At 55.6% G+C, this 23,061-nt stretch overlaps 2 protein-coding genes across 13 annotated transcripts in view; both read right to left on the bottom strand.

Annotated features, from left to right (window-relative positions):
* Window positions 1-2,955: 2,955 nt before the first annotated feature.
* On the bottom strand, window positions 2,956-14,394 carry SHKBP1 (SH3KBP1 binding protein 1). Of its 3 annotated transcripts, none has more exons than XM_067719970.1 (18): window positions 14,240-14,394; window positions 13,966-14,019; window positions 13,801-13,846; window positions 13,621-13,694; window positions 13,262-13,320; window positions 12,952-13,032; window positions 11,825-11,986; window positions 11,654-11,744; window positions 11,373-11,563; window positions 10,672-10,787; window positions 9,763-9,850; window positions 9,532-9,648; window positions 6,873-7,043; window positions 5,661-5,816; window positions 5,144-5,240; window positions 3,898-4,076; window positions 3,495-3,606; window positions 2,956-3,373 (listed from the first exon to the last, which is right to left on the bottom strand). In XM_067719970.1, the coding sequence occupies exons 1-18, from the start codon at window positions 14,323-14,325 to the stop codon at window positions 3,142-3,144; spliced, it is 2,112 nt and encodes a 703-aa protein (XP_067576071.1). In that variant the 5' UTR covers window positions 14,326-14,394; the 3' UTR covers window positions 2,956-3,141. The 3 variants fall into 3 exon arrangements, with proteins under 3 accessions (XP_067576071.1, XP_067576070.1, XP_067576072.1); XM_067719969.1 differs by having other exon boundaries at window positions 3,495-3,609; XM_067719971.1 differs by lacking the exon at window positions 5,661-5,816 and having other exon boundaries at window positions 3,495-3,609.
* A 357-nt stretch (window positions 14,395-14,751) lies between these two features.
* SPTBN4 (spectrin beta, non-erythrocytic 4) overlaps window positions 14,752-23,061 on the bottom strand; it is a 72,566-nt gene continuing 64,256 nt past the window's right edge. For 6 of the 10 annotated variants that reach the window (XM_067719960.1, XM_067719961.1, XM_067719965.1 and 3 more), the window contains 9 exons: window positions 22,590-22,728; window positions 22,412-22,496; window positions 21,857-22,053; window positions 20,650-21,269; window positions 19,494-19,563; window positions 18,540-18,832; window positions 17,202-17,375; window positions 17,017-17,059; window positions 14,752-15,793 (listed from right to left, as the gene is read on the bottom strand). In XM_067719960.1, the coding sequence (XP_067576061.1) occupies window positions 15,635-15,793; window positions 17,017-17,059; window positions 17,202-17,375; window positions 18,540-18,832; window positions 19,494-19,563; window positions 20,650-21,269; window positions 21,857-22,053; window positions 22,412-22,496; window positions 22,590-22,728 (1,780 nt within the window). In that variant the 3' untranslated portion in view covers window positions 14,752-15,634. Of the gene's footprint in view, window positions 15,794-17,016; window positions 17,060-17,201; window positions 17,421-18,351; window positions 18,833-19,493; window positions 19,564-20,649; window positions 21,270-21,856; window positions 22,054-22,411; window positions 22,497-22,589; window positions 22,729-23,061 lie in introns of those variants that run through there. The other 4 variants (XR_010939187.1, XM_067719963.1, XM_067719962.1 and 1 more) reach the window with 4 other exon arrangements.

Raw genomic sequence — 23,061 nt, forward strand, 5'->3', positions numbered from 1 at the left:
CCTGTGTTTCAGGGGTTCCAGGCTCAACAAACAATAGCTTGTTCCTCAGAAGGCTGTAGCCTCTGCCCCTCAGAGGACCCAGGCTCCGCCCCTGACCCACAGACTCCACTCCCACAGGGCTCCCGGCTCTGCTCTCCTATTTGCACCCCTCTTCACCGCCACCCCTAGAGGGTACCACAGCCCCCTCCCTGCCTGAATATTTAAAGACTCCCAAGAGCACCCCTCCCACTCCCAGAATTGCAGACTTTCTCCTTAAAGAATTCCAGTCCCCTCTCTTTCTAGGGACCTCTACCATTAGGAGCCCCAAGCCACAAGTGGCCTTAGTCCCCACCCGCACCCGCTTTAGTGGGTTCTAGGCTCCAAGCCCTGCTCACAACCTTCCAACTCAGAGGGTCTCAAGCCCAGCCCCGCCCTTTCATTATAAATTCAAGGCCCCACCCTCTTTCCTCAGAATTACAAGCCCCGCCTCTCTGCTCCCAAAGGCATCAGAGCTTCACAGCCTGCCCCCTAGTTGACCCCTTCTCTTTCAGGTCACAACCCTTTCCCACAAGAATTGGGCCAAGGCCCCACACTTAGGATCCCAAACCCTACCCCTTTCACGTTTGTCCCCCCTCCGGGGACCCCGTCTCTCAAAGCAGTTTGATTCTGAAGGTTCCCAGTTCTGTAGCCTTAGCCCCGCCCCGAGTAGACCCCAGCCTCCGCCCACACAGGGTACTAGGCCTGACCATACCATACGGCTGACCCCAGACTAAGAACAGCAATCAATTCAGGTTCGAATTCATCCCCAACTCCTGCTCCTTCTTCCAAGGGATGTGCAAGGAGGACAGGGGACCCCCTTCACCCTCCCGCCTTACCTTGAGGCACACGGGCTGATTCACACAGCCACACTCACACCCGTTAACGTCACCTACAGCAATCCATGCCTACACCCAAAACTGACACCCAGAAGTCTGGGCCCACCCACCGTCCAGGGACTCACAGCCCCTTGGAGCAATAACGACGGCACTCAGGCCCCACTCAGGGGCATTTGTGAGTTGTCCCAGCTCAGTGATGGAGTGCCTGGCTCTGCCCACTGAATATGCCGTGTCCCTGTCTTCGTGTAGCTCCCGCGATCTCTGCTAACATGACCCTGCAGGACAGTGTGTCCCTGCCCCTGTTGCCCCCCTCCCCGTCTCCTACCCTGTAGCTGGAGCATTTGCTGGGGGCGCCGCCGAAATTTCTCCCTTCTGCTTGGGATCCAGGGCATCTTCAATGCTCGTTGCTAGGCAACAGCCTCTGGCTCACCACTGCAACTTCCGGGGATGGCGTTGGCTTCCCCTCCCCCCCAGAATTTGGAGTTCCCAGCTCCCAATCCCCCCCTACCAGTGCCACTATCTTCCAGGGTTGCTTCTATGTCTCTCCTGTATCTTGATCTGATCTCGACTCTTCAGAATCCCTCAGAGTTCTAGAGCCCTGGCCTTCCAGAAGCTTCCTCCATTGTATGTGCTCACACACGGGGTTTTATCCTGGTATTAAAAAAACAAACAAATCTTTTTAGTGTTCTTGATTTTCTAACATTCTCTTCCTCAGTTCTAGAATCACTAGCATCCCAGAAACACAAGCGTTCTGGATTCCCTGGCATGGAAAAAAAAAAACGATCTCAATAATCTAGCTCTGTGAGCATTACAAAATACCCCCATATTCTAGATCACAGACATTCCAGAACACTCATGTTTTAGAATCACTCACCTTTTAGGCCTCCCACTCATGTTCTAGATTCTCTGGCAATCCAGAACCCCTTGACATTATGGATTTCTTAGGATGCAAACAAATCCTCTAGTGATCTAGAAGGGAAGGGCTGGCTTTCCAGAATATGCCTGTGCTCTAGATTTCCTAGCAATCCAGATTCCTTTCTGTTTCCTATAATTATCAGCATTCCAGAATGCCTGGCTTGCAAAATATTCCTACTGGTGTAGATTCCTAGGCATTCTAGAAAGCTCCTCTGTTCTAGAATCATTGACTTTCCAGGTCCTTTTTCAGAAACTTCTACAGTCTGGATTCTTTGATATGCAGGGAGGAAGCCTAATACTGCTCATCCACTAGTACTCTAGAATATTCCTGTGTTCTACATTTCCTAACATTCTAGACCCCACTCCCCCATGTTATAGAACTTCTGGCATTCCAGAAACTCTGGAATTCCAGGATTAGCATGTTCTAAAATCCCTTGTTCTTAGTTGGTCCGCTTTCTCTTCTATTATTGACCCTAGGAAAAGATGCAGAAAACTTCCCTGAGGAGTTGACATAGGTAGGTATTAACTGGGGAAAAACCTCAAGGATGTCAGGCTGGGGTGAGCTGATCCTGTTCTACATACCCTCCCTGGTGTGGGCAAGAGAGGGGTGAAAGACTGGGCAGCCAGGGATATGGGCAAAGTGTTTGCAGTGGTGAGGTTTGGGGTACAAATGTCACCTAGCCGACATCTGTGTTTCTGCCAACCTGTACCTATTCATCCCTGTTTGTGGTAACAGTACCCTGAATCACCTTTCAGGAACTCTTCCTCCACTCTGTCAACACGGGGCTGACCTCACTGCCTGGCTCGTGAGGGCACGTGATTAGTTCAGGAATGGCCATCTGATTCAGTTTAAGTCAATGAGAATCAGTCCTGTGATTTTGCTGCTGCTAGAGAGAAAAATGTTGCTAAGGAGCTACCTGGAGTTATCCTGGCACAGAGGGGGGAAAACCTGACTGAGAATGACCCCAGAGGAGAGCAAAGCCAAAAGATGGAAAGATATTCTGGATGAGTGTTTGAGCCCTGGATCCAGCCATGCCTGAAGCCAGAGTGTAAACCAATTCCCCTTCTTTACTTAAACCAGGAGAGACAGATGTTCCTGAATCTACAGCCAGGGACCTGGTTGGGCGCCACGGCTCTCTTACCCTTTCCCTAGGGGTGCCCAAACCCTCTCAGAACGTGACCAAGGTGCTGGCAGTGAGAACTTTATTAGGGAAGGGTGACTTTGGCTCCAGAAAAGGGAGATGATGGGGGCCTAGTAACACTAACCACTCCAAGGAGGCCCTGGCCCTGAACCCAGGACTGTGACAGGAAGCGGGGCAGGCACCTGAGTCCCCCAGGGCCTGGGTATCTCAAGGCACCATGGCAGCCATGTTCAGAAGGAAGTTTCAGTGAGCTTCATCTTGGGGGGTGCAAGGGGAGCCCCGAGACCCGCGGAGGGCCGGGGGGCCGGTGTCGGTGGCCGCCGGGGCTCCGGCCCGCTCCGCACCAGTTCCTGGCAGCGTTCCACGAAGCTGCCTCCCCAGCGGCGCCGGGCCTCAGCCTGTGGGGGGCTCGGGCTCCCACGGCGGCTGGACAGGGAGGCGCTGCTGAAGGCTGAGTGGAGACTGAGGGGGTGATGAGGGTCAGTGCAGGTCATCAGGGTGGAGCTGGGTCCCCCCTGCCCCCAGGCCACCGTGTTCTGCCCTCCGCCTCATTGCTCAGAAGGGGAAGTGGAGTCATGCCTACCTGGTGAGAGAGGTCCGGGGCGAGGGGCTGGGGGGAGCACCCCTGAAGGAAGCCAGCGGTGCTAGTTCGCACTGCTCCAGCTGTTCCAGCAGCTCTTCCTCTGTCAGGCCCCCTGCTGGGGGCGGCAAGGAAGCAGGGTCAGGGGCAAGACAAGGGCACAGGCCAAGAGACAAAGGTCATGTGCAAGGACTGAGGTCGGGATAGGAGGAAAGATGCAGAGGTCGATGGACAGGGGTCAGAAGCTAAGAAAGAGAGGTTAAAAAGCAAGGGCGAGGAGGGGTTGGGGGCCAGGGAAAGGGGCCAGAGGGCAAGGGCTTGGGGAGGGAGCTCATGGCGAAGGAGGTTGTGGAGAGGGTGCAGGGTGAGTCTGTGGGGCTTGGGACGGGACTGGAGCGGGGCGTACCAGGCGCCTGGCCGAGGCCGACCATGGCGGTGGTCAGGTCCCACATGGCCAAGCTGCCGTTGGCCTGGCCAGTGAGCAGGTAGCGCCGGGGCCGGGAGCCCAGCCTCCGGGAGCCCTCACACTCGAGCACTGTGAAGGCGGTGGTGGGCGAGCCGTCCACGGAGCGCACGGAGCACACCCTGAGAGGGGAGGGGCAGGGGTCACCTTGGCCACACCAGGGCCTGGCCTGGTCCCTCTTCTCATCTTTATACCCCTCCCAGGCCTCAGTCCCTACCGCCCTTGTGGTTTCAGTTCCTGCTTCTCAGATGAGCACCCAACCCTCTCCATCCCTCCCAAATCTACTGTCTTGGGTTCCAGCCCTGTGGGGACCAGGAGCCTCCTGGATGTCCCCAGCCCCACACACTCACCCTGGGGCTCAAATGGGATTCTTCCCCACACATGTTGCCCTCCCTGTTCCTGTCTCAGGGAGGGCCCAAGACTCATCCTGGGTGCCTCCCTCACTTCCCAGCATTCCCCATGGCCGGCCCCCTCCTCCCCTCCCCATCTGGCCCTGATCAAGCCCTGCTCTCTCCGGCCAGGCATCTGTCCCAGCCTGCTCTCCAACCTCCAGTCCATCCCCCTCAGAGCGGCCATGGCTCCCCAGGACACTCAGGACAGTCTCAGCTCTTCCGTACGATTGGCAAGGCTGCGCCCCTCTGCAGCCCCATTTCTCACCTCTTGGTGCTCCAGCCCCCAGAGACCATGCATGTCCCTGGTTATCCTCTCTGGCCGTTCCAGCCTTTGCACATGCTGCCCCTTCAGCCAGGCACAGACTTTCCCCTCCCTCCTTTCTTCTGCTCATTCCTATTTATCCTCAAGGTCTCTGCTCAGAGACTCCTCTCCAACAGGCCCCCTTCCCAGGCTGGAGCAAGCACCGCCTCTGGGCTCCCACAGCTTCCCGTCCCTCCCCCATCCTGGCCCTCACCCCCCAGCCTGTGCACACACCCCCAGCCCCCAGCCCGGCCCTGACTACACTGGGCGATCTCTGCTTGCGGTACAGCAGGGGCACCTGGGATTGTTCCAGCTTCACTCCCATCCACACATGTCACACCTTTGATACCCCAAACTCCAAATCTAGGACCAGGCTTGTGCTCCTTCCCAGCCTCTGCTCCTGCGGTGTCCCTTGGCTGGGATGCCCTTCTGACCTCCCTGGCATCTTGCCTTCTCCTCTGACCGCCCCCCCTCCGTCTGACGGGATGGTCCTCACCGCTGACCAGTGGAGGAAAGACGCACGAAGAGCTGGCTGGCATTCGGTACCACCTTCTGAATGAACACTTGCTGGTCGTCCCGCTCGCCGTAGGGGCCTGGGCCAGGGAGAGGGGGGCAGTCAGGGCCAGCTGGGGTCCCTGTGACCTCCAGATCCCAAGACTCGGCCTCCTTCCCCACTGCTGAACCTCCCCCCCAGGACCAGGTCCCCATCCCCAGGTGGCTAAGGTTGGGCGAGGTCAGACAGGGTTGGGTGTCAGCAACAGTCAGTGCAGTTCAGGCACATCAGGGGCAGGGGGCGGATCCTGGGTCAGCAGGAATCAATGGGGGTAACAGAATTCAACTGGGATAGCTGGGAGTAAGTGGCGGTCAATAGGGGTCAGGTGGTGATGGGTGGAGGTCAAACCCAGTAGCTGGGTGGGTCAAGAGAGGTCTACAGGGGTCAGGAAAGGGATCAGTGGAGGCCAATGGAGGTCAGGCAAGGTCCGTGCGGTGGGGGACCCGGGGCCAGGAGGCACCAATGTCATTGCCAGCACTGCAGCCGCCATGCCCGTCGGCCGATTCCAGCGCCAGGATCTTGAATGAAGCGAGCGGGGTGGAGCCAGGCTGGGTGGAAATCATGCCACGGAAGCGAGTCACAGACCACGTCCGCACGTGGTTGTTGTCGGCACAGACTGAGGAGCCAGGGGGCAGCAGCAGGTCAGGCCCGGCCGTGGCATCACCACTGCCCGACCTTCCTGAGCCCCGGGATGACCTCCTTTCAAAGGTGTCAGGATTCAGGCCCCTCTGAATGCTTCCCTTTCAGAGAATTCTCTCTTCCCCAGAACTCCAAAGAGTTAACAATCCCGGTGGCTCTGCCTCCAAATCATTCCAGGGCCTGATCTCACTTTTCCCTGTCCACTGCTCCCACCTCACCCCTGCCCTGGTCCTGTCCATCTCATCTCCTGCCTGGACCACTGCAGCAGCCTCCTCCTTGGCCTTCCTGCTCCCATCCTGTCCCCACATGCAGTCAGAGGGACCCTGTGAACACCTGTGTCAGGTCACAGCCCTCCTCTGCTGTGAGACCTCCCGCGGCGCCATCTCATTCAGGGTTAAGGACAAAGTCTTCTCCATGGGTTACAAGGTCCCACTGACTTACCCCATCACCCTCCACCCTCTTCCTCACCCACTCCACTCTGGGCCCAGTGGGCCCCTGCTCTTCCGTAGACACACCAAACATCCTCCCACCTCAGAGCCTTTGCAATGCCTGTTCCCTCTGCCTGGAATGCTTGTCCCCACTGACCTGCACTGTTCATTTCTGTTCAGAGCTCCTTCCTCAGGAAGAACTTCCCAAACCATGCACTCTCCAGTGATCCTGGCACTCTCTTGGCCTCTCACATAGCTTTGTTTTTATTCATGGCCCCCATCCCCATTGCCAGATAGTGATTTATATTTTTATTGATTTATTGTCTGCTGCCCCCGCTAAAGCGTCAGCTCCACGAGGGTAGGGACTTGGCCTGTCTTATCACTGTTTCCCCCGTGCCTGGCAATTGCTAAATTGATTAATTTTCCCCTCTCCCTGGCAAATCCACTCTCCCCCAGACTGGTCCCCTTCACGGAATTCTCCAGAGGCCACTCCCCACACACTGTCTCTCCCCAGTATAAACCCTCATCCACCTGGCTTCGTGCTCACAGCTAAGCCATCCCTCCTGCAGGGAGATGGGCTTGTGGGGCAGCCGGCCAAGGCTCACCTGAGATGAGGTGCTTCTCTGACAGCATGATCTTGGTGACGGGGCTGCGGTGCACGGTGAAGGTCTGAAAGAGCTGAGGCCCCGAGCCCACGGTCTCGGGATGCTGCACGATGACACGCACACCCCCTGAGCTCGTGCCGTAGGCGATCTCAATCCAGTTCCCACTGTCACCTGGGGAGGGGCCGAGGAGGAAGAGAGGGACAGGGTCACAGAGAGACAGAAACCAAGGCAGAGAGAAGAGGCAACAGACAAAGAACAGATGCAGAGTCAGAAAGTAAAGGGAGAGGGAGAGATGGAGAGAACAAGGTGGCGAGACGTGGGAAACGGAGGAATGGGAGACAGAGGGACAGGGCAGAGAAACCAGAGACAGAAATTAAGACAGAGAGGGAGACAGATTGACATATGTACACTAATATGTGTAAAATAGATAACTAATAAGAACGTGCTATATAAAAAATAAATTAAAATTTTAAAAAAGACAGAGAGAGGGCTTCCCTGGTGGTGCAGTGGTTGAGAGTCCGCCTGCCAATGCAGGGGACACGGGTTCGTGCCCCGGTCCGGGAAGATCCCACATGCTGAGGAGCAGCTGGGCCCATGAGCCATGGCTGTTGAGCCTGTGCTCCGCAACGGGAGAGGCCACAACAGTGAGAGGCCCGTGTACCGCAAAAAAAAAAAAAAAAGAAGACAGAGAGAGACAAAGCTGAGAAGAGGGGGAAGAAAGATAGAAAAATAGAGAAACAGGGAACCAAGAAACAAATCACAGGGAGGGATACAGAGACAGAGACTGACAGAGAGAGAGATGGAATTCGAGAGAAAGACAGAGAAACATAGAAAGGGACATATAAACAAACAGGCCCGGGTTCAGTCTCTTCAGGGAACTAAGATCCTGCAAGCCACATGGTGGGGTGGGGTCAAGCAAACAAACAAAACCAGACAGACAGCAAGGCAAGAAAATGAAACTCGACACAGCGTGCCTGAGGAACTCCCCAACCTTGCCAAATTTCCACAGGGGAAAGGTATGTTGTAACGTCACAAACTTAATGGACCATCTTAGGGAATGTGGGTAAAATGTGGTTTTAATATTTTATGCAGGAGTTAGAAGCAGTGGATTCAGGTTATGAATAGCAACATGGATGGATATTTAACCTAGGGCAGGATGCACAAAAGTAAGATATATAAACTGAGTTATATACCCCATACCATTTATGCAAATTCAAAAACATGGCCATAATATACATTTTGTAAGGACACAAACAAATGAAAATATAAATGCTAAACGTGACAGAACAGTGGCACGTGGTGAGGAGGGGGATGGGGAGGAAAGGAGTAAATCAATGACATAAGAAAGGGGCCTTAGGAATCCCCTGGCAGTCCAGTGGTTGGGGCTCCGCGCTCTCATGGCCAAGGGCCTGGGCTCAATCCCTGGTCAGGGAACTAAGATCCCACAAGCCACACAGTGTGGCCAAATAAATAAATAAATACAGTTTAAAAAAAGAAAGGGGCCTTATGTGATGACATGCTGTGAAGTTAAGTTTATTATTAGTTTACGCCTGCTAGAAAAAAATGCACTGTGACCCCTACCTCACGCCATACCTAAAAGTTAATTTGAAATGGAACAGAAACCTACGTGTAAAAGCTAAAACTGCAAAGCTTCTAGAAGAAAACATAGGGAAAAATCTTCACAACCTGGGGGTAGGGTAAGAGATCTTAAGCTCCAAAAAAGCACTAACCATTAAAAGAAATTAATCGTTAACCAAAGTGAAAAAAGTCAGACACAAAAAGCCACACACTGCATGATTCCATTTACATTAAATGTCTAGAACAGGCAAATCCAGAGAGACAGAAAGTGGATCCGGGTGTCCAGGCGCTGCCAGGAGGGAGGACTGGGGTGTGACTGCTAACGAGCGTGGGTTGTTTTGGGGGCTGATAAAAACGTTCTGGAATTAGACAGTGGTGACGGTGGTACCACTTTGTGAATCTACTAAAATTACTCAGTTGTGAATTTTCTGGTATGGGAATTATATCTCAGAAAAAACAAACAAAAAAACTATTTCTCTGCATTTACCATCAAGAAAACAAAACACAAAGACTGTCTCAAGGGAGAGAACTCAGCTTCATCCACTGTAACACATGCATCCTCTTTTTGGTTGACTGTTTATGTTTTTTTGATTTTGTTTGTTTTGGGTTTTTGTTTGTTGTTGTTGTTGTTGCTGTTTTGGTGTGTGTGTGTGTGCGTTTGGCCACGCTACACAGCTTATGGGATTTTAGTTTCCGACTAGGAATCGAACCTGGGCCCTTGGTAGTGAGAACCTGGAGTCCTAACCACTGGGCCGCCTGGGAATTCCCAAGACATGCATCCTCTTTGTTTCAGGAGCGTGCAAGCAGCACGCCCTAATCACAGATATGGGAAAGAAACACCAAGATCAACAACTAGAGGTCAATTTTGCCCCTGGTGAAGAGGCCCGCCATGGCGGAGCACCTAGAACAGTGCCTATATGTAAGTGGTGCTCAGTAACTGTTGAATGACTGTATGAGTTGAATCTGTCTGCTTCTCCATAAATCTCACTGGGTCATGCTACACAAGTGATGGGGAGACAGCTCCGGGCTGCGGCCGGGGCTGGCTGCTGACGGCAGGGCAGGGAGCTGAGCTATAGCTTACTGGTCTTTGGAGTGAGGTAGACACTCAGGGCTGTGACTCCATCCTCCGCCGGGTCCCGGTAGAGCTCGCTGACAAGGAGGTCATTGTCCTTCATGCGCAGGGGGAATTTCTGCACATCTGGGGTGAACAGGGAGGATAGAGTGGGTTTGCTCAAGGTACCCCAGCCTTTCCCCTCCTCTCCCACCTCTCAGGGGAGGTTCTCAGGCAGCTGGGGTGCCAGCTGCTGCTCACCCACGTAGTAGATGGAGCCGTTGTTGCAGCCCAGGAGGAGGAAGGAGCCTGCAGCATCGTAACTGGTGATGGGCTGCACCTCCTGGACCTGGGGGTGGGGCGGGGTGGGCTGTGGCCATGGTGCCGTCCCTTCCTGCCTTTGCCTCTGCAGTACCCCCCCCCCCCGCATGCCCATGCCTCCCTGCTCCAGCACCCTCCCTCCAGTTTCTAGGCCCACTCCTCCCCAGCCTTGCCTGCTCCAGGCCTGCATCATCGGCGTCTGTCTCTGAATGGCTCTTGGTTGGCGCTGCTGTCTCGTGGCCTCTCCTTGACTCTGTATTTCTGACATTTCTTTATTCATCTCCCTCTTTCTCTCTGTGTCCCTTCATCTACTACAGTCATTTAGTCCTGGTTTCTCTCCATCCACCCTCTTTCTGTCTCTCTGGCACCTCTGACCTCCTGTTTCTATTTGTCTGTTTCTCTCCATCTCTGTTTCTTTCTCTGTCCTTTCTCTGTTTGTCTGTCTCTCTCAGCCGAACGCTCACACTTTAGAAAACAACGCTGTGGGTGTATTTTCTGTTTTACATGTTGGACAGAGCTTGGGGCGAGTGCAGAGAGAATGACGGACGTTTGCACGTCTGTCTCTGGGTTTCCGCCTCCTCTACCATCTCCCCTCACCCGGTCTCCCACCCAGTGTCTGGAGAACCCTCTCTTCCTTTCCAAACCCACCATCCTTCACGTCAGCCACGAAGGCCTCCTGGATCCTCCTTTGGCCTTTATCATACCCCATCCTACCCCACCACTGGATCTGGCCCACTGCTGGGTCCCCTGGTTCTCTCCAGGTCGGGTGGGGCAGAAAGGAACCCCTCCCTGGGTCTGACTGGTCTGGGCACCCGAGAAAGAGGCAGCCAGGCTGGCCAGTGCCCTGACCTGCCAGTGCTTGGTGACGGCATTCCACACCCCGATGCGCCCTGTGTGGCTTGTGGCGATGAGCTGGTTCCCGACGAAGAATAAGGCCTCCACAGGCACGCCCAGATGGAAGACTCCTGCACAGGGTGAGGAAGGCTGAGCCAGGACCCCCTTTCACGGGGGAGAAGAGGGGTGGCAGGAAGAACTCCAAGGGCCAGAGGATTCAACTTGGTCAGAGAATCTTTACAGGCTAGAGGATTCCAGCAGGAATTACAGAGGATTACAACGGGCCAGATTCCTGCTGCGGCGTGGGACTCTAACAGGGTGTGGAATTCTAACACAGCTAAGATTTTCAACAAAGGCAAAAAACTCTATGGGCGGCAGAGGATTCTCACGAGGATTAAGATTTGTTAGCGAACTAGTCTAAGGAGTCAGATTTCTAACGGGAACAGATTCTAACAGGTCTGGGATTGCACTGGCATGGAGAATTCTACCCAAGCAAAGAGATCTAACAGGGCAGTGAATTCTGACGGAGGAGAGAATTGTATGTGGGTGGATTTTTCTACCAGACCAACGAATGCTAACAGGATACGGAATTCTAAAGGGCTGGAGCAGCCTAATAACGCAAAGAGAATTGTGGCCCGTGGGCTGTTTTAACAGGCCACAAGTTGGAGTAGAATTCTAAAGGGCAAAAGGGTTCTGGAAAAAGCCTGGTGCCATACCTATCTCAGAGCCGCCGCCTTCTGCCTGCAGAGCCCACAGCAGAATCTCGCTGCCCGTGGCTGCTGCCACCATCTTGTCATGCTCACCCAGGGCCCCACTGAGCACCCGGGCTGTGAGTGCCAGTCGCTCTATGGGCCAGTCCAGGCGGGGACTGGAAAACACCAGCTGCCAGCCAGAGGCTTCCTTCAGCCTGGAAGATTGAGGGACGTCGTGAACCCTCACCCTGAGCCCTCCCCATCAACAGGGCTTAAGGTGTCCTCCCACCACCCTCCCTGAGCACCTATAGCAGACAAGAAACTGGGTATAGGCCACGGCGATCCAGTTGTGGTGTCCACACACCAGGCGCACCATTCCCGGCTCCTCTGGTAGCCCTTGTGGGGAAAGGCAGGGATCAGGGCAGGGTCACAGGGGCCCACTGGCTGCCCCAGTCTCCCAAGAGACAGAAATGTACCTGATGGGGAGGGAGGGGCTTTCTCATCTAGCATTCGGCCCAGCAGCCCTGCATTGCCCAGGTTGGGGGGCATCGTGTTGCTCCGTCGAACAGGGGCTGGGCGTCCCCCTCCTTGCTGGGGCCCCACCAGGCTATGCCTGTTCCGCCGCTTCACCGGGAACACTGTGGCAGGGAGAAGGGGCAGAGTGACAATCATTGTAATAATTGTAATAATTGTCACATAGCAAGCACTTAAAGTGTGCCAGATGCTGATTTTGCCACGTGGGTAGCATCGTCTCCTAGAGAAAAGATTTTCGGTGGTGCAGGGACATGGCGTTAAATGAGACTGAATCACACAGCGAGCTGCTCCCTTTTCAGTTCCTTTGAGCCCATCACAAAGGAAGAATCAGTTTGGGGCTGCCACGATATTAATACCTCTTCAATATTTGGCAATCTTTCCTTTTAAGAAATGGAAGCCTGTCTCATTGGCAGACAACAGCATCTACCCAGAGTTTAATTACACTGTTATGTTTGGGGTTTATTTCACGTCTACTTATTTATGGCATGAAGGTAGTGACAAAAAGCTTCTGTTTAAAACAATTAAAAAAAAAACAGGGTCAAACTAAGTTAAGAAAACAATACGTCTTCATATTTGACAAACTTCATGAAGGCAGTAGATCTTGACTGAGGTTAGGGAAATAAAGCCATAAACTGAATTTCCCCACTCTGTTCCTTCTACCTATCAGAAAAGCCTAGTAGATTACAGTTCCCAATAACCACTGGTGCATATTTTCCATGGCCAGTGGGCTGGCTGCTCCATGGAGATTATAGTCAATAACTCTCCTTCAATATTTCTCCCCTCCATGCAAAGGACACCAGTTCTCCCTAAGCCTCCCTACAAGGAAATCAAACCTGGACTACAACTCCCATTGGGCTCTAGGGTAAGCTTCTGAGCCTCAGGGGAACTAGCTTGGCCCATTGCCTCATTGGAAATGCTGTTTCTTACTTCCTTTCCAAGCATCAGTCCAAGCATCTGATATAGAACTACAACTCCCATAGTGTCTCAGGGCCCACAGCTCAGGCACCCAAGAGCTGCAGCCTTATGGGAAATGTAGTCTTTAGCCCCCCCATTCCTTAGTAGTTCCCACCTGGTGGAGGCAGGTAACCATTGAAGAGGACGTTTCCGCAAGAAGATCGATCCAACTCTTCCCGAAGCTGCAGACGACGAACTAAGACGGAAGGACTCAAAGGCTGGGACTTGGAGAACACTGAGGCAGATCCCTTTCCCCCTCCGCCATCTCTTTCTCCACAGAATATCACCACCCTCCTGAGACCCAGGACCAAACCCAGGGCTCTCAGCTCTAACCCAACCTTCTTTCAGGAGAGAGGCGAAAGGGGGAGCATCACTAGTGAGCTGGTTTTCTATGGGATGAGGATGCTAAAGGGGGCCCCACTTACCCAGAGGAGTGAGTCCATAGAACTGGGCTTCGTGGAGGAGGCTGGAACCGTGGATACCCCTGGGTAGTAGAATTGACTAGGGGTCAGGGTCTGGGGAGTGGGAATGGACAGAGAATGCTGAGGACGAAGTTTTCAAAACTGCACAGAGAATCTCAAGAGGTAGAAAATTTTGATTGGATCAAGATTCTAAGGTGAAAATGTGTGTGTATGTGTGTGTGTGTGTTTTGTGGGGGAGAATTCTAAGGACGCATAATTTAAATATGATCAAGGAGCTTAAGTGAACATTCTGAGGGGAAGAAGAGACTTCCGGGGGGGGCGGTGAAGACGGTGGGGGACTCCCCTTTATCTTCCATGCCAACCTGGGGTCCAACTCTTTGGTGCGCAGGAAGTTGAGGATAGGGGCGAAGACGGTGGGGTCCCTGTCGATGAAGATCTGCGGGGAAGGGAGGCAGAGGATAGATAGGGCAAAGAGCCGGGCTGAGTGCGGATCCTGTCCCTCCTCCTACCGGCCGCCCCATATCAGCTCTTGCTCTACTCACGGCTCCGGTCTCATCTTTCAGTGTTGAGATGCGTCCGCTCAGAAGACTGCAGGGAGGGGACGCAGAGCAGGTGTCACAGGCCGGGGTGTGTGTGTGAGGGGGAGATTAGGTCTCCCCATACCCTCTCCTTCCGCCCCCCCACCCCAAACTCGCTCTCCCAATCACCTGGAGAAGAAGGAGTCTGGGATCCAGGTGAGAGTCTGGCGAGAGGTACTGAATCTGTGCGGGGACCGTGAGCGGACGCGAGATGATGAGGAATGGGGCCCCCAATTCTCAACTCGGTGAGTTCCCTTCCTTCCCCCAGCACCCATCCAGGCTCCCCACCTCCAGCAGGGGGCGGAGCAATCCCTGATGGACAGGAATTCCCCCGGTAGAGGCGGGTACTCCCACCCCGTTCCCCGTTCCTGAGAGTAGCGCCTCAGGAAACTCCTACACTCACCTTTTGCCTCCCACGTTCAGATGAATCACCTCCCCGGGAGGTCCCCGACCTGGGACCCCGTCTGCTGCAGGGGCCGCGGCTGCCATGGCCCCCGGGTTAGCCGGCCGGCCTGCACCCGCTTCCGGGTGTGGATCCCGCCCCGCCCCCACCGGGTGCTCATTGGGCAGGAGACTCCCGGAGCCACCGGCGATTGGGTAAAGCGCTCACCCGTCGCAGTTAATTTCTCCGCCTCCTTAAAGGGTCCCGCCTTTCCTGTCCTGGACGGGACGGACCGAACGGCTCCTTTGGGGAAGTTTAGTTACCACGGATAGCAAAACGTTCCTCCATCCCTCTGGGGTTCCCGATTTAGGAATGGCATCTAGGTGATTCGTCGGGGACACGTGTTTAGACCTCGAAATTAGTCCACACCAAGAGGGACATCTAAATGTTCTCCGCAAAACAGTTTCTTCCCCTCGCCCCACCCAGTCCTCCTGGACGCAGCCCATGAAACGCGAAAAAACCAGCACAGACCGTCAAAGCCAAAGGATTTATTATAGGTACACAGAGTGCGCGCCTGCCACACTCCCCCACACCCCTGGGTCCCAGCGGCTTCTCCAGGTGGCCATGGGGGCTGCCCACAACCCGGTTCCCCCACTCCCCAGGGAAGTGCTCCAGCCAGAAGCATGCAGGGGGAGGGCTTCCCCTCGCCCCTCCCCTCCCGAAGTGGCATTTACAGCTGGAGGGGGGAGGAGAGAGGAAGACAGTTTTGAGCTCTGACGCCCCTCCCATTAAAAGCCTTCGCGGATGCGGGGCGGGGGGAGGAGGAGGTCGACGTTTTGCAAAAATAAACTAAGTCAGGAATTAACCGCATGGCTCTGAGACGGCGGAGTTCGGGGGCTAGGGCCCCTTCACTCCCCCTTCCCAGACAGAGATCAAGGCAGCATTGGAAGTGAGGTAAAGGCGGGGAGGGGGGCGTCCCCTCCCCACCCCCTAGCACCCTGGATGGTCCAGGGGACCTCACCAGCGCCCCCATGCCCATCCCTAGGGCGGGAATTATCGCCCCTACCACCCCAGCTTCTTGGGGCTGGATCTGGGCATTCGGGCAGGGAGCTTGGTTCAACTGGCCCCTTACCCGCCCCCCCAACAAGCTCAGTTATTGCATAAAAATAATGGAGCCCCAGCACCTGGGGTGGAGGTGGCGAGCGGGAAGGGGCCGAGATATGGCTATAGGGGCAGCAATCCCCCCACCACTTCTTGGGGTGCAGGAGAAGTCCCCTCCTTTCCGGTGCCGGTCAGGGCGTGTCCGCAGTGTTGGTGGGACTAGGGCCTCCAGCCCCTGCGGAAGAGAAAGTGTCTTTGTGCCCACAGTGCGGGGAGGAGGGGCGGGGAGGTGAGTCAGGCCCTGCGGGTGGGAAGTCACTTCCGGCGCCCGCTGGCCCTGCGCTCCCCCGCCTCCCGCTTGGGATTGCCCTCGTCTGTGGACGACGTGGTGGGTTGTGTCTGGCCCCAGCGGGCGACCTCGGCGTGTTCCCCCACCGAGGCGGCCACAGCCTCCAGCCAGCCGTTCATCTCCTCCTGGAGAGAGAAACAGGACACAGTCTATATTCGGAAGAGAGGAGACTGATGAATCTAGAATCAGACTGCCCACTCTGAACCTAAGTTTCCTCATCTATTAAATGGATAATAATAACAATAACAGTAATGATGATGATGATGTAAATAGTTACATAGCACTTATTTTGTGCCTAGCTCTGTTCTAAGCACTTTTGTGGATTAATTCACTTCATCCTATGCATTTGGATTATATCTAACTCCCACTATAGAGATAAACAGCAGGAAGCAATAATATCAGCAGACACAAAGCACTGTAATTTTACAGGCCCTGTAAGTGCTCTACCTGTATCAACTTATTTAATTCTCACAATAATCCTATGATGGAAAACTATTTTTATCTCCATTTTAAAGATAAGTAAAAGAGGCATGGAGGGAAGAAAGGCCTACTTCATAGCCTCTTGTGATGATGAATGAGGTAACAAGTGTTACTATTTTCAGCATCTCTTCAAACCACCTCCATGCCTGCTCCTCCTCCCCTGACCTCTCCCCTTAGCCCCAGTCCCAAGGTCCACTCACATTCTTGTCTCTCACCCACCTCCTCCTCCCCTCCCCACAGGCCTGCCCTAATCCAGCCTTGTGGTCTCCCACTTGGGTTCCTGCCCTGGCCACCTCCTGTGCTCCACACCTCCACTCTCACCCTCTCCAATCTACCCTGCACATGGTAACCAAATGGATCTTTCTTATGCATCACTGTAACCCTCCCTTGCTCAAAACTCTGCCATGGCTCCCTAGTGCCCTTAGAATAAACTCCAGCCTCCGAATGACCCACGGTGTCGTTAGAGATCCAGCCTCTGGGAACCTTTCTGAGAACTTTCCTCCTTGAACTCTCTCCTCCAGCACAGTTAACCCTTTGCGATTCTGTACTTCTGGTTCTTTGCACTTGTAGTTCATCTTTTTTTTTTTTTTTTAAGCTAACTCCCTCCCAACTTTCCAGTTTCATCTCAGAGGCCAAGGCAAGGAGGTTGGACGTTGTCCTGGGGCCTCCAGGCCAGCCCCTGATCTTCCACCTCCCCCCAGCTAGATTAGAAACTTCTGGTTTCTCATTGCCCATGGGCTTTCCCAGTTCAGCCCTGGTAACTCTGGCTTGTGCTTCTCCTCTTCACAGCCCCATCACTCTGGGCCAGGAGTCAGCCAGCCAGATGGTTCCTGAGGTCGAATAGGGGAGAGAAAGGAACAGATCTCACCTCATCTTTAGCCTGGAGCAAAAACTCACTGCCGTCCTGGGTTCTGTGGGAGAGGACACAGGATCTAGGGGCTCTGAGGCAGAGGCCCAGCCCACCCATCCACCAACCGTCCAGGGAAGCAGGGTATTGCTGGGAGGGGGAAGGTGGGTCTTGGACCCTCCCTCTTGCCCATTGAGGGGGCTCACTGGAGCTTGAAGACGTGCTTCTTTTTCTTGTAGTCACTAGCCACCTCGCTGGTGGCCTTGTGCAGGCTGAGCAGTGGCTCCCCGCCATGCGTGCCCCCCGATGCTGGGCCCTTGGCGTCCTTGTAGAAGCCCAGCTCCCCCTTGCTGAGCACGCAGTACAGGCTCACCCACGACCTGGGGTGACGACATGGGGCTCAAGGCAGAGTCACAGCACTCTGCCTGAGTACTCTTCATTAATACCCTTCGTGGGCTGAATATGCTTGAGCCTTCCTCCCCGGGGACCTTTGCCCTAGTTGGGCCACACACCTGGAGTGCTCTTCCTTATGGCAGTTGCTGAGCTGAGAGGAGGGTCTAAGTCTCTGGGTACCAAGCCTTTGTCCAGGCTGGCCCCTGCTGGGGTTGGCCTTCCTTATCCCCTCCCACACTGAATTTCCTGAAGGCAACACTTAAGCTGTCTCCTCCACAGGCCTCTGCTTGGGCATGTTCCTCGCCACTCCTCCACCACCCCCACCCCGAACCCCGAATTCCCTGAAGGGAGATCTATTAGTCTATTGGTCTACTGTCTGGAGTGAGGAATTCTTGTCTCCCCATTCAGCGGAAGCCCCAACCGAGGAGGAAGTCTCCCACGATCAAAATACATCCAGGTGCCTCTGTTTATTCCCACCTTGCTCTCAGCACAAGGAGGAAAGACTACCTCCACAGGCAAAACCTCAATCTGTTCTGCCCAACTCCTTCTGCTTGTTCAACCCTTCCCTTATGGGCTCCACCTCTCCCCAGATTCTGCCTCTCAGTTGGACAAAAAAGGGTTGGACAATCCGGAGCTGGACTCCAAGAGTAGACACATCACTGTTAGGCCCCCATCTGGAAACCTATATGAGGTGCCCCCCACCCCTCAGCCCTCAGTTTGGGATCCGCCCCTTATCAGGCCCTTCCTCAATTTGAAATTATTTCCGCCCCACTCACTGGTTGAAGGACCTCTCCAGGCTCCACCTCGCGAGCCTTGAGAACCCTCTAGACGAGACCCCACACCGTTTGCTATTAGCTCTAGTTAACTCTTGGGTTGGTTGCTATGAGATTGGGTAGTAATAACTTTTTCTTCAGGCCCCGCCCCCATCTAAGCTCCACCCACTCACCCATTGGACGCACTAACCTTAAGCCTCGCTCCTCCGGTTCATTGATTGATTCTTTGAAGTTAAGGCCCCCTTTTCAGGCCTCGCCTACCCCGCCACGGGTTGGGCGCCCTAAAGTTTAGCCCCACCGCCCTCTTCAGACCCACTTATTCATTCATTCGACCCTGAGCTTGGGACCCGCCTTCCAAAGCCCCGCCCACACGCTCACCGGTTGGACGACTTGCGGTTAGCGTCGAGCTCGCGCTTGCGCAGCAGGAAGCCCTCGTGCTGCACTGTATGAGTGGGCGGTGGCGGAGGCGCGGGGGCGGAGCTGCCCTGGGCCGGGGCGGACCGCGAGCGCCGGCTTCCCCCGCCCTCACCACCCTCTCGGGGCCGCGGCCGCCGTCGCGGCTTGGGCCGGTCCCGCGCCCGCGGCCGGTCCGGCCGAGGTGTCCGCTCGGGCGGCTCAAGCCCGTTGGGCAGGCGGCCGGGGGGAAGCTCGCGAGGCTGAGGCAGCGACGGCTGTGTGAAGGGAGGGGGAAGAGGGGTGCTGTCCATAGTGGGGTGTGGGAGCCATCTGTCTGGGGGAACTCACAGGTCTGGGGGTCCCATCTGTCTGCAGGGCAATCTGTCTTGAAGGCGAGTATGGGAGGATCTCAGGGTTGGAGGCCCAACTCTTAAGGGCTCCCCCGGTCTTGGGAGTGGGTCTGTCAGGACTCCTACGTTTGGAATCCCTCTCTATCTTAGGGGGAAGGGAGTTAGACCTATGGAGGTAGGGGGTGCAGGCAGGTAGATGTCCCAGCATCTTTGTAGGAGGAATCTGGGGCCTCCTGTGTGCGTACGGCTGTCCGTAAGGAAATTTGAGACCCCCATTGGGCTAGAGAAAAAGTCCAGGACAGATGTGGGAAGAGTCTGGAGTCTACGTGTGTGTGTGTGTGTGTGTGTGTGTGTGTGTGTGTGTGTGTGTGTAGGGCGGTAGGAGTCTCTTAGGTCGGTGGCCTCATCTTTCGAAGGGAGAAAATTTCAGATTGTGGGAGGCATCTGGGAGCCCTCTCCATCCCCTGAGAGCCTCTGCAGGGTTCAGATAGCGGGGCAGGGCTAGGCACTGGTGTTTTTGGGATTCTGACTCCGGTGCTGAGGAGAGGGGCCCCCATACCCCCACCCACACCGAGGCTCAACTTACCCCAACAGGGAGCCCTGGGCCTGCCTCCTTCTCCTGCAGCTGCTCCACAATGTCAGCCAGGGTGGCCTTCCTGGAGGTGGGGGGGGGGGGTGGGCACAGAAAGACCCAATGGAACTGGGATGGCTTCTCCCAGAGACCAGCCTGGCTGGCCAGAGGAGCCTCAACCTCTTAGCCTGAGATGCCGGGTCCCTGTCCACTTCTGCAGCTGCCTGTCTCAGATGTCTGCCTTACACACCACAGGTGCTCAGCACATGTCTGCCAAATGGAAGATGGAAACTCTCTCCCCTCTTGAGTTTTAAGCAACACAGAGACCAAAATGCAAACTGGTGCCTTCAAGCCTTTGAACATACTGTTGCCTTTTCCCACCCACCCCCTAAGCTTTCAAGCTCCCTGGGCTTCCCCCATCCCAGCCCTGATCATTCTGGGTCACACTCTCTGGTGACAAGTCTGTTTCCCCCACTGGACTGTGAGCCCCATGAAAGCAGGGCTGGAGCTGGTTGGGTCATTGCTCTCCCCAGCACATATTACACACAGAGTGGGCACTCAGCCAATGTTCACGAAATACAAAATTAAAAGGGGTCAGGAAGTCACTGTCACTGAAACGTATTTGACCAAAGGCCTCTTTCTGGGGACACAGCTGGTTGAAGTGATGTGCACAGCACACTCAGGATTCTGAAAGGCCTGGGTTCCAGTCATGCTTCACCCAAGCTGAGTGACTTGCCCTCTGTGAGCCTCAGTTGCTCCATCCATAAAATGGATATGATTACAGCACCCAGTTTATAAGGTTGAGAGAGACTGTGATAAAGGGTCTTAACTCCAATCAGGGAGGTGATGGTTCCACCATTAGCCCAGTGGAGAAACTGAGATGCAGAGAGGATAAAATCCCTGCCCAGGGTCATCCAGGGGATTTGATGCAGGGGTCAGAAACTCAGTAGCAGAGAACCTGCACCTGGAGGAAGCCACTGCCACTGTGGGATAGTGGGAATGACTCCCAACCTCTTCCAGCCTCAGTTTACATCTCTGCAGAATGGGTGCCACAAATGTATCTCCCTCCCTAGGCAGTTCTGAGCCCGGAAGCCCTCTCCGCTGGGCCTGTGCGGCTCCAGGAGCTCTCCGTGTTCCCCTTCCTCCACTCCCTGGGCACATGGGGCCTCACCCCTTGGCCAGGTCTCCTCTGGTGGGCATCTCCTGTTCGCTGGACTCCTGCCGCTCCAACCGCCGCTCCCGCCGCTCGCGCCGCCTCTCCATCTGCTCGTAGCGGCCCAGGGTAAGGCTGTGTGCCACCTCATGTTCCGTTGACTCCGGCCGCTCTGGCCGCCGCCTCCGCGCAGCCTCCTCAGATTGCTCGGCCGATTCCTGCCGCTCCTGCCGCCGCCTCCTGGGCAGCTCCTCCGCGCGATCAGCGGACTCCTGGCGCTCTGGCCGCGGCCGGACCTGCTCCGCTGCCGCGGGGGCCCCAGGGGTCTCCGCGGCGTCCTCTGGTGCAGCCGGCAGGGCCGTGGGCTCCACCCTCGCCGGGACCTCCGGCAGCCGGTCGATGCGCGGCTGGAGGCGCTCCGGCTTGAGCTCCTGGCGCACGTACCCCACCCGGGTCCGCACCTCGGCTGAGAGCGTGTCCGAGGCCCGGCGGGCCAGGGGCTCCAAGCCCCTCTCATAGCCCCCTGGTCGCAGCAGGGGCGCAGCCTTGGCCGCCAGTTCCGTAGGGTCTCCAAAGAACTTGCGCCCCAGTAGTGGGGTGGGTGGCTGCTTGCTCTGTTCTGCCTTGAGTTTCTCGATCTGGGGACAGAGGGGCCAGGCTCAGGCGGAAAGGCGGGGTGGGGGCGGGGCCTAGGAAGGTGGCTCTGGGTCGTCTGCCTCACCATCTAGTTTATTAGTTATTAGTGAAAAAGCAAGGTTGTCCAGGCCTGTCTCTGCCAGGAGCTTAATTCCTATCTTCTCCTGCAAACACCTAGGGTTCTTTTAAGAATTGGCTAAATCATCACTTTCTCTAGGTGCCTTTCTGCCCCCCCTCATTGCCTCCTTCCTTCCAGACCTTAAGACTTTTAATTACAATGGTCTCTTCTCCTCATTTTTCAAGTCTCAGATCAGACTCCCCCAGGCCAAGACAAGTGTTTCTGGGCTCTCATGTCCCCCTGTGCTTCCCCCATCCTAGCCCTGGACTGTCATTGGTGACAGGTGACAGGTCTGTCCCCTACCCCCTTCAACCCTCTCCCCCCACCCCCGTCCCCCCCGGGACTGGGAGCCCAATGAGGGTGTGTCCCGGCTCTCATTCAACACAGCGCTGAGCCCCTGTGTTTGTCTCATACAGAGAGATGGGTGTGGAGCCGTGGGAGGGGCGCTGGGGCAGGAAATGGGGTGCTGACCGTGGTCAGGCGCCGTAGAGAGCTGAACCTTTCTTCCCAGGCCGCAGCCGCTTTGCGGAAGGCCTCGTGTCGCCGGATAAGCTGCTCCACCTCGTCCACGCTGCTCCCCAGCTCCCGGCTCTGCAGGAGCGGCTCCTGGGCCGTCAGCCAGGCATCAGCCACCACTGCCTCCTGGGCAAACTGGTGCACTTCCAGCACTGAGGAGAGACATTTGGGGTAAGGGTGCTGGGGGCACCTGTGGGCCCTTCACAGGGGCACTAGCTATTTTTTCTGGCCTTCCACACCCCCTCTGGTTTCCCAGCCCTGACCGCTCTGGGCTCTGCAGGAAGGAGAGAGGCGGGGGCTATTTCTGAGGGCACCAGCTTCTCCCCTAGGTGTCTGCCATCAGGGAGTCAATGATAGGGCAGCCCCCTTGTCCACCCTCCCAGGCCTTCATGTTTGCTGCTGAGGACCCATGGGGTGTGCAAAGTATGACTGTCACCCTCTGGGCTTTTCCTGACACGCCGGGGCATATCCCTGTGCCCTTGAGCCACGTGTGTCTGGGGCCCCACTCACTCTGCTGCAGCCACTCCCAATGGCGGTCCCACTTGTCCGACACCTCCTCCTTCCTGGTTCCCAGCTTGTCCAGCTGTGCCTGGATCTGGGAGTGGCGGGTGGGTAGGGAGAGGCGTCAGGGGTGGCTCCCACCCCGATGGGCATAGATGGCAGAGGGAGACCCCTGCTCCCCTCCCACCTCATCAGCCACGGCACTCTTGTTGAGCAGCAGAGAGCGCCCCAGCTCCTGGCAGGCTGTCAGCTCGGGCACCCGTGCCTCCAGCTCAGTCTTCAGGCCCTGGTGGTAGTTCATGAGCACCTCCACCGATGACACGTCCCTACAGTGGGTGGTGGGTAGGAATCTGAGCCATGGGCCGCCTCCCTCGACCTCCCCCACCCCTCCACGTACGCAGCTCCTGATAAGCCCAAATCCCTGAGCTGGGATTCCACACCACCTCGGGACACCCCCCTCCCATGATCAAGTTCTCAAGGGCCAATCTTCTTCACTGATTCAATGATTCCAACTTTCCCAGAGGGCTAAAATGTCCCACTTTGGTGATTCTAACCTAGAATTTCAAGATCCAATTTTTCTAATTTTCTAAAGCTATACTTCTGAAGCTTCCACTAACCAATGATTCTAACCTAAGGCTGTGCTGTCCCATATGGTAACC

Source organism: Pseudorca crassidens, chromosome 20 (genome assembly GCF_039906515.1).
Source record: "Pseudorca crassidens isolate mPseCra1 chromosome 20, mPseCra1.hap1, whole genome shotgun sequence".
NCBI classification, from domain to species: domain Eukaryota; kingdom Metazoa; phylum Chordata; class Mammalia; order Artiodactyla; family Delphinidae; genus Pseudorca; species Pseudorca crassidens.